General features: G+C 46.5%; 1 protein-coding gene across 1 annotated transcript; it reads left to right on the forward strand.

Annotated features, from left to right (window-relative positions):
• The first annotated feature begins 399 nt into the window (after positions 1-399).
• On the forward strand, positions 400-7,563 carry LOC122733537 (UDP-N-acetylglucosamine transferase subunit ALG13 homolog). Its single transcript, XM_043973997.1, has 4 exons — positions 400-415; positions 3,205-3,413; positions 7,304-7,315; positions 7,462-7,563. The coding sequence occupies exons 1-4, from the start codon at positions 400-402 to the stop codon at positions 7,561-7,563; spliced, it is 339 nt and encodes a 112-aa protein (XP_043829932.1).
• Positions 7,564-9,360: the final 1,797 nt, after the last annotated feature.

The raw sequence follows: 9,360 nt of genomic DNA on the forward strand, positions 1-9,360 counted from the left end.
CTAGCCAGGAGCCAGGAATAGATAGAAGATAAGTGAAAGAGTGGGGATCACAGAAGAAGTGATCCATTGGAGAAGATGGGATAGGATGGCAGCACCTGTGCAGGTAGAAGGGTTTGCCTTGGTCGGAACAAGGGCCACCTCTTCCTGTGAGACAGTGAAGGAGACAAAGGTGTTCTGGTGGTGGTGTTATCATCGTCCTTTTCTATTTTTCACATCACTGTGGGGAGCTCTGGGTAAGGAATTCCCTCTCCCAATGCTGATGGGCATCTGCTGTGCAACTGATAATGTTAGTGGGTTACCTTGGGCACTGAGGAATCGAGTGACTTGCCCAATATCACACAATACGTTGGTCAGAGGTCGGACTCAAACCAGGTCTTCCTGACCAGCGCTTTCACCACCATGGCTTCCTACCTCGGTAATATATTAAGGAAATGATCACTATGCATGTGCTCATACAAACAAACGAATGAACGAACGAATGAATGGACTAAATAAATACATACACATCTACACACATATGTGTATATATGTATATATATATATGTATGTGTATATATATATATATGTATGTGTGTATATATATATACATACACACATACACACACACACACACACACACACACACACACACACATATATATATATTCATTCAGATAAACAGAGCCAAGGAAGGAGTACTAAATTGGGCAGCTCAAGTCTCAGAGCAAACCGGTCTTCAAGAACAACCCAGATGCAGTCAGTTCTCTTAGGATTGTTCATCCGAGGCAAAAAAGTATGAGCTTGATGTACTTTGTTAATTTTACAAATTTCCAATCCAAGAGTTTTGTAGAATTCTAAGCGTTTCAAGCTGAATGAAATCTTGTTTGATCTCCTTACTTTGCAGATGAAAAAACTGAGGCCCAGGGCATTAGGTCACCCTCTGGAGGTTCACCAGGGAATGAATAACCGACCCAGGGCCCAAACTCGGGCTTCCTGGGTCTCAGCTCAATACTCTTCCAGCCACACTATTTACCTATTATTTCCTTAGAATGGATTTTCTCTTAACTACTGGATCCCTCTGGATCTGGGACTGTTGTTAGGTCATTCTACTTTGGGAGAAATTTCACACTTTGGCTTTTATTAGAACTCAGTGAGTTTGGAAGTGCAAGTGCTGCTATCCCCAACTTATAGATGAGCAATTGAGGTCCAGTGAGGTGCTACATTGAAAAGCATGTTGACAGTAGGTGGGTGATTGAGGACTTAAAGTCAGATGTTGATTCCCAGACCAGAGCGTTTGCCACTATACCACACTCCCTTTCTCAACCACTTCAAAGACACAGGGTCAGAATTGGAGACCTAGAACAACCTTGAAGCAAGGCCTGCAGCTTAATGATTATTGAATGATTGGGAAATACAGGACACATAATCACAGAACATCAGAGACCTTAGAACTCGTTCTTAGAGGGAAACTGAGGCCAATCTTAATTTGGGGGGAGAGTCAGAGTTCTCCCCCCCCTTTTTTTGCAGGGCAATGAGGGTTAAGTGACGAGCCCAAGGTCACACAGCTAGTAAGTGTCAAGTGTCTGAGGCTGGATTTGAACTCAGGCCCTCCTGAATCCAGGGCCGGTGCTTTATCCACTGCAGTGCCACCTAACTGCACCCCCCCAGGCTAATCTTAGTTCAGATTCAGGAGGTAATATGTAAAATCCAGAGCAATGGCCTAGCTAAGAAGCAGGAAGAACTGGACTTGACTTATCTCTCTGATATGTGACCGTGGTGAAGTCACTCAAGCAGAGAGTTCCCCATGAAACTTTCTTGAATTGAGAGTTTTGGGTCAGTTGCCATTTTGTGTTTTGGAGGAAGCTAACACATTGGTTGCTCCTCAGGCTGATGGCATCAAAATTATAGTCTCAATCTGCCCTGCACCCCCCCCCCTTTCCCTAAAAGAAAATCAACAGTAGGATGCTGGCAGGTTATTGATAGTGATTCCAAAAATAGTGCCTGGGACAGTGCGGTAAATCTGACAACTCTGTGGGGGAAGGGCAAAGTTATTTTGAGTATATTTCCCCTCCACACACACATACACACACACACACACACACACACACACACAGAGAAAGATTGAAAGGGGAAATTATCAGGAGTGGAGATTTCAAAGAGAAATCAGGGATTTATTTTTACAAATAGAAAATGTATGCAGAGTCCTCTCCCAATCCCTCAATCCCTATCCAAAGAGTGGTTTTGGTTTTTTTTTTTTTAAATTGGCCAGGCAATGAGGGTTAAGTGACTTGCCCAGGGTCACACAGCTAGTAAGTGTCAAGTGGCTGAGGCTGGATTTGAACTCAGGTCCTCCTGAATCCAAGACCAGTGCTTTATCCACTGCGCCACCTAGCTGCCCCCAAAGAGTGTTTTTTAAAGTATGTAAATTTCAGATTCAATAATTGGAGCCATTCCACATCTCACAGAAACACGTGTCCATAAAGGTAGGTCCGTGCTGCTTCTGTCACTGTGTTTTGGAGAGGGCCTCTCTCCAAAGCAGTGGAAAAATGGAGGAGCACCCATGGGTGTCCAGGTGGCCCCCTGGCCCCTGCCTCCAGCCTCCTCCTGCCTTCCCTCTCCTCTGTCTTCTTTTTCAGTCAATCAATAACCTATTACATTCCAGTCACCAGAGTTTATTGGATAAGTGATTGACATGGCCAGACTTTGAATTTTAGGAACGTCCCTTTAATAGCTGACCCCTTGTCATATACTTCAGTTGGTAGTTGTCCTCCCACCTGGAAGAGTGACCCCTATGTCAGAGTCCAGGTGCAGTGTCTGCCTCTGGCTGACCAGAAGACTACAAGCTCAGGAGGCTCTACCACTCCTCTGCTTTTTTTTTTTTTTTTTTTTTGCGGGGCAGTTGGGGTTAAGTGACTTGCCCAGGGTCACACAGCTAGTAACTGTCAAGGGTCTGAGGTCGGATTTGAACTCAGGTCCTCCTGAATCCAGGGTTGGTGCTCTATCTACTGCACCACCTAGCTGCCCCTTCCTCTGCCTTCTTAAGAGGATAAAGGTGGAGGTGGGTGACTGGACCATCATCAACCCCAACAGTCCCCAGAGGGAGGCTGTTGACCGCTTTCTTCTTGGTTTGTTTTTCTCCCCCGTGTCCGTGAGACGAACATGTGGGAACACCAGTCAGCTCAACCAGTGGGCGCCCGTGATTCTTTCTCACTCTTTTGCTGCCAGACGAGGTGGAGAAGAAGCTGACCACGCCATACTGTTTGGAGTCTGGATTTCTCTTTCCAGGTGCGGGGAGGGGCTTGGAGGCCCTGGAAGAAGGGAAGCCCTTGGTGGTTCTGGTAAATGAAAAGGTGCTGGCCAATCACCAGTTAGGGTTGGCCAGACGGCTGCACAAAGAAGGCTATCTTTGCTATTGTACATGCAGTGAGCAGCAGGTTGGTGCTGAGCCTTTGGTGGTCTGTGGTCATCTGGCTGACCACTGCTGCCCTGCCCCACCCCAGCTTCATGAAGCTCTTCCTTTCCCCCTGCCCAAAGACATATCTACGCCACCCCTAAACCCTGTGCCATCGCCATGTATCAAAGGAGCCGCTAGATGGTGCCACTGACATTGACTAGTTGTGTGACCTTGGCCAAGTCACTGAATGGCTGCCTGCCTCAGTTTCCTCACCTGTAAAATGTGGAATCCTGAGAGCACCTACCTCTCATGGTTGTTGTGAAGAGCAAACGAGAGGCTTAGCATAGTGCCTGGCACACACACAGCAGGTGCTATGTGAAGATGGCTATTTGTATTCTTGGTGCTCTGGGAGCCTGCCTCTGTGGCTGTTTGGAAAGAGGGCCATGTTGGTTGTTTTAAGAGGGGATTTGGGGCAGCTAGGTGGTGCAAAGGATAAAGCACCAGCCCTGGATTCAGGAGGACCTGAGTTCAAATCTGGCCTTAGACACTTGACACTTACTAGCTGTGTGGCCCTGGACAAGTCACTTAACCCTCATCGCCCCACCAAAAGAAAATAGAGGGGTTTTTGCCCTCCATAAGCCCACTGGTGCCCCTGAGTAAGTGACAATGTGTGCGTTTCATTGCAGCAGGTGTGTTAGAATTTGGGGCTGGCTCTTGTGATCACAGCATGGACTCTTTTCTATGCTGTGTGACCATGCTTAGTGAGAAGCAGCGTGCAGCCAGTGGCTTGTCACTTAGGTGATGCTGGGAGGCTGGCAGAGGCATTTGTGTGTCTTGCCTCACATGCCCCTCAGGACGGCCTGGGGAGCTAAGTGTTCCATTTCACAGATGAGAATGCTGAGGCCTGTCCAGGGCCACACAGCCAGTGAGGGCCTGAGGCTGGCTGTGGATCCAGGCCTTCCTGATGCCAAGTCTCATCCTCTGGTGTTTGTGGCACCTGGCCTCTGGTGAAACTTCAGTGTGGGAGCCTAAACAAGGCCTTGGCTCCAGGGCTTCCTGCTTTTCCTTTCCTGCTAGGAAATTAGCTGATGTCCCAAGGGCTAGATCAGTAATCATTCCTCATATGTTTTAAATATTCATCTACTTTTGATTTTTTTTTGGTGACACATCACTCCTGAAAGTGTAGAGGTTTATGCTCTAACATCAACAGTGTAAAACCAAATGACTTTCTGAGACTAAAGCAGTCTGAGCAAAGCAATGATTAGCCATGATAGATCAGTGATGGGCTCAGGTGGCAAGGTTTGGAGAGAGGGACAGGCAGTGCAGGCTTTGGTTTTGCTTAACTCTGCAAATTGGTTACAAAGTTTGTTTTCCAGTAGGGAAGGTGGAAGAGAGGAACTAGGAAACAGTATTCCTTCACAATTAAAAAATAACTCTTAACTGTGTGTATGGAAAGTGTTTATTCTGATAGCAATAGCTGGAGGTTCTGTGGTTTTATTAATGTGGCTGCTCTCTTGACAGACCAAGATTGTACTTCCTCTTTGACTTGGAAAAGAATCCTCAGGAGCTCCTGTAGACCATCTAAGGATGGGTCTTCATTTCTTTTCTGAACATTTTCTTTTAAAATTTTTTTTAAATAATAAAAGTATTTTGTTATTTTACAGTTACATGTAAAGATAGTTTTCAACATTTGTTTTTTATAAGATTTCTAGTTCCAGATTTTTCTCCCTCTCTGCCTTCCCTCCCCACTCCCCAAGACAGAAAGCAATCTGATATAGGTTATATATGTACGATCACATTAAACATATTTCTGCATTAGTCATACTGTGAAAGAAGAATCAGAACACAAGGGAAAAACCTCAAAAAACAAAAAAGTAGCAACAGTGTGGTTCAATCTGCATCCAGATTTCCTAGTTCTTTTTTCTGGATGTGGAGAGCATTTTTCAACATGAGTCCTGTGGAATTATCTTGGATCATTGTATTGCTGAGAAGAGTTAACATATTCTGAACATATTCTTATACAACAGAGGAACACCCCATTGGCAGGCTTGTACTCAAAGCCCTTCTTCCTTGGTAGTGTATTATCAGTGACAATTAAGTATTATCAGCTATCCATAAAATCCCCTCATTTTGGAAGATTTCATGAAACCCTGAAGAAAATTGACTCAAGAAAAGAGAGCCAAAGATGTCACCAAACCAGGATGGGTTGGAAGCTCTTTAGACTTCTCTCTTGCCTTCTTTTGGACTTCCAAATGAGCTCAGCTTGGGGAAAGGGGGTAGGGGAGAAGGGCAGAGGTACAGAGAGCCCCAGGGAGAGCACACTGCTCCAGTTGGCAGGGCAGGGCCCTCCGTGTCTACTTGTTGACAGATTGAGGATCAAGTCTTTTGCAGAGATGGTTAGTTGGTCCTTGTTGATGGAGTGGGCCAGGAGAGAGGGTGGCTTTGCCAGGCTACTGGAGGTGCCACAAAAGAGAAGAGGAGGTAGGGGGATGAGGAGAAGGAGGCAGGGGGAGGGCCTGGCAGATCACTTGGTGGGTTAATCCTCACACAGGAATGGAGTGTGCTTTATAGATTAAGGGCAAACCCAGGCTGACATGATTCTATAAGAGGAAATGAACTGTCACCTTGCTAACTGATTTATGCAAGTCCACTCTGGCTTATGGGAAATTCAGCTGCTTTGGGGCTTGCCTCTTTGTCATTCAAATGCTAACCCCGGGAATTCCAGCTCAGGGCATTAAAAAGCAAGGCCGCAGGGCAGAGTGGGGAGAGAGGGAAGAGACTTCTCTGATTTACAGAAGAAGGCCATGCAGAGACTCGAGCCTATGTCTCCTATCAGCCCACACCACGTTTCCCCAATCCTTTCCACTTCTTCCAGGGTCATCTGACTGAAATCAAAGCCAGCAGTCCTCCTTGTGTTTTCTTGCCCAGAGGCTGATGTATTTTAGGCATGGACTGCAGGCATCTGTGTCTCCACTAATGTATGTGCCTAGGCCACATTCCTCCTAGTGTTTGCTTGGTGGTGTTGCTTAGGACAATCCTGGAATATTATACTTGTGGCAACTGGGAGGCAGACATGGGAACATTTTCCAAAAATGGTTTTAGCCAGAGGTCACCATTGAACTTCAATGAAACTCATTCAACTCGCTTAGCTACCACCTAAAGTAATTAAGTTCTGTGCACAGACTGTCACAACAACATGGCAATTCCCCCCTTGTCCCAGCCTCCATCCTGACTTTGGTCTATTTGTTCCCATGGACCTTTCCGCTCAAGTGGTCCTAGTTAGGGTGGAATCTGCTCTTCCAGTCTGACTGCTTACTCACTTTGCATTTTTACAGAAAAGTCTCTTCAGATTTCCCTCTCTCTTTACTTGATTGTGTTTGTTGCTGTCCTTTTACTGCACCATGACTGAATGATCCCTTTCCTGACTGTTGGCCATTGAGGGTATCCCCAGTTTATAGTTACAGATAGCTGTGTTTACATTTTGATGTTACAGGTAGAGAATAGAATTTCTCAGGGTGGAAAGAAAGTGGGATCAGAAGCCTAAAACCATATTCTAATCTTTTTTTGCTCAGGCAAAGGAATAAAAGAAACCTAAGAAAATACTGGCAAGGCATAATTGTTCCGCAGTCTTGTCCCATGTGCCCTGCCCCCCCCCAAATCCAGTTGCCATCATATCATCTAGCTGTGTCATTGGGTTTTCTTTACTGCCTTTCCATCTGTGTAACTTTTGACCATCTCCGTTTTTTACTGGCTGTTTCTGGAAGGCAATTGCAAAGTCATCTATCTGAGCACACTGTCCTGAGGTGGCACTGACCAAGCCTCATCTTTAACCAAAGAAGCTCTGTGGAGGGAAATGAGAAAGGATGGCTGTGTTAGCTTGACATCGAGGGTAGAGAGAACTAATTGGTTTGGGTTTTGAGATGAAAACAGACCTTGCCTAGTGTGAGCTCCCAGTATATGAAAGCAGAAAGCCCTGGTGCAATCTGTATGAAAGTCTGTGACGGAGAGTTTGAGGTTACCCCAGAATGGGCAGCAGCTCCTGTAACCTAACGTTTTTCTCTTTCTTTTTCTTTTAGCACCTTCTTGAGCTGTTAAAATCAGTGGACTTATCATCACTGAAACTCTTTCCTCCTGGCAAGCCAGAGATATTCTCTGAATTTTGGGATAAAGTTGTGGGATTTAAACAGTGAACACACACATAGCCAAGCTTACCTACAAAATGCAGTGATGGGGGCAGCTAGGTGGCACAGTGGATAGAGCACCAGCCCTGGATTCAGGAGCACCTGAGTTCAAATCCCGCCTCAGACACTTGACACTTACTAGCTGTGTGACCCTGGACAAGTCACTTAACCCTCATTGCCCCGCAAAAAAAAGAAGGAAAAGAAAAGAAAAAGAAAATGCAGTGAGAGCAAATCCACTCTTTAGTGTATTTTTGCAGCATCTTAAATACATTTTCTACATCTAATGGATATATCCATAGTTTCTCACGTGAACATTTGTAAACATTTGCTCTGCTTGTTCTAGCTAGTGTTAGTTTGTAGTCAGTGCACCTCATCAGAACACTTGTGGTAGCCAGGCAGACACAGGTGGGATCCTGGAATCCCGTATGGAGATTTTAAAGCTCCTTTGGCTTTTAAGAAATGTTCTGAGTTGCTTGACAGTTGTTCCACCCGCCTCCAGAGATGTCCAAGGAAGGGAACTCGAAAACATTCAAAAGGTGTCCCACTAGAAATGTGAGTGACAATCAATGTTGATCCACCTAGCTTGGTTTACTACCTCCCAACCCAGTCAGCTTCTGACAATTCATCCAGGTTTGCCCTTTCCCCAAGACTTTCTGAAGTGCCAACCATGTGCCAGACACTGTTCTTGGCATTAGGAAGACAGAGGCAAAAAGGACAGAGGCCCTGCCCACCAAGGGCTTACCTTCTACTGAGTGTACAGAGGTGGGAAGGGGTACAGCACACAGATGGCCATGGATCATGTAGGGCAGAGTGTCACGGGGCCCTGGGCAGACCCAGAGGGCTCTAGGAACATCTGAGGAGGGGGTGGGGGTCACACTTTCAGTGAGGGGAATGAGGGAAGGCGCCAGGAGGTGTGAAACCTGAGCTGAGCCAAGCCTTGAAGGGAGAGCAGGAATCTGACAGGCAGGGCTATAGAGGGAGTGAATTCCAGGCATGGCACAGGGCACGCTGAGGAGCAAATGTAGCATGAGCAGATCAAATTGCCTGGTGGCACCGTGAGCCCTAGAAGGGTTTCAGAGATGAGCTGCTTCTTCCACTTAGTCCTGTCAGACCTGGCTGTGGCAGGGAGGGAAAACCAGAAAAAAATGAGACTGGATGGGCTTGGGCTCTGTACCACAAAATCTCATGTTGGGGAAGCCATTCAGATCCTTCTCTTCCTTGAAATTAATGGTCTCCCCACCTCTCCTAGGGAAAGTAGAGACTGACCTTCCAGCACCTTCCTCCACATAGATTTATATATAGAGATGGGGAAACATGCCTGCCTAATCCCTGCCAACATGGGGGGCTTAGGGAGGCCTGGAATCCAGTCAAGTCTCCATTCCATACACTTATGGTGAGCACCAGGCGATCAGATCATCTACATTTTAAAACCTTTTCCTGGCAGCCTCTCACCTAGTATTCCATGGCTGGTTTACTTTCCCTGTTCAGGGCCCATGCTGAACTCCACTGGCCTTACTGAGGTCCACAGTGCTGCAGAATTGGGGAGCTTAGGCAGTTCCTGGGGCTCAGGGGGATACCAAGCCGAGCATGTGCCAGGAGATTCATTTACCCTAAGGAGGAGCAGATGGCACTGCAATTCTGCATGTGTCTTATGCCCCTGTTTCAGGAACATGGAGAGAATCAGTGTTTCTGGGCCCTGCATGGACACAGGCATTTTTCACTGCAGAAAGCTGGTGGTGTGTGTGTGTGTGTGTGTGTGTGTGTGTGTGGAACTCAGGCAGGTTGCTCCAATTGCCTCAGTCCTTT

The sequence above is a fragment of the Dromiciops gliroides genome, chromosome X (assembly GCF_019393635.1).
Source record: "Dromiciops gliroides isolate mDroGli1 chromosome X, mDroGli1.pri, whole genome shotgun sequence".
Lineage (NCBI taxonomy): Eukaryota > Metazoa > Chordata > Mammalia > Microbiotheria > Microbiotheriidae > Dromiciops > Dromiciops gliroides.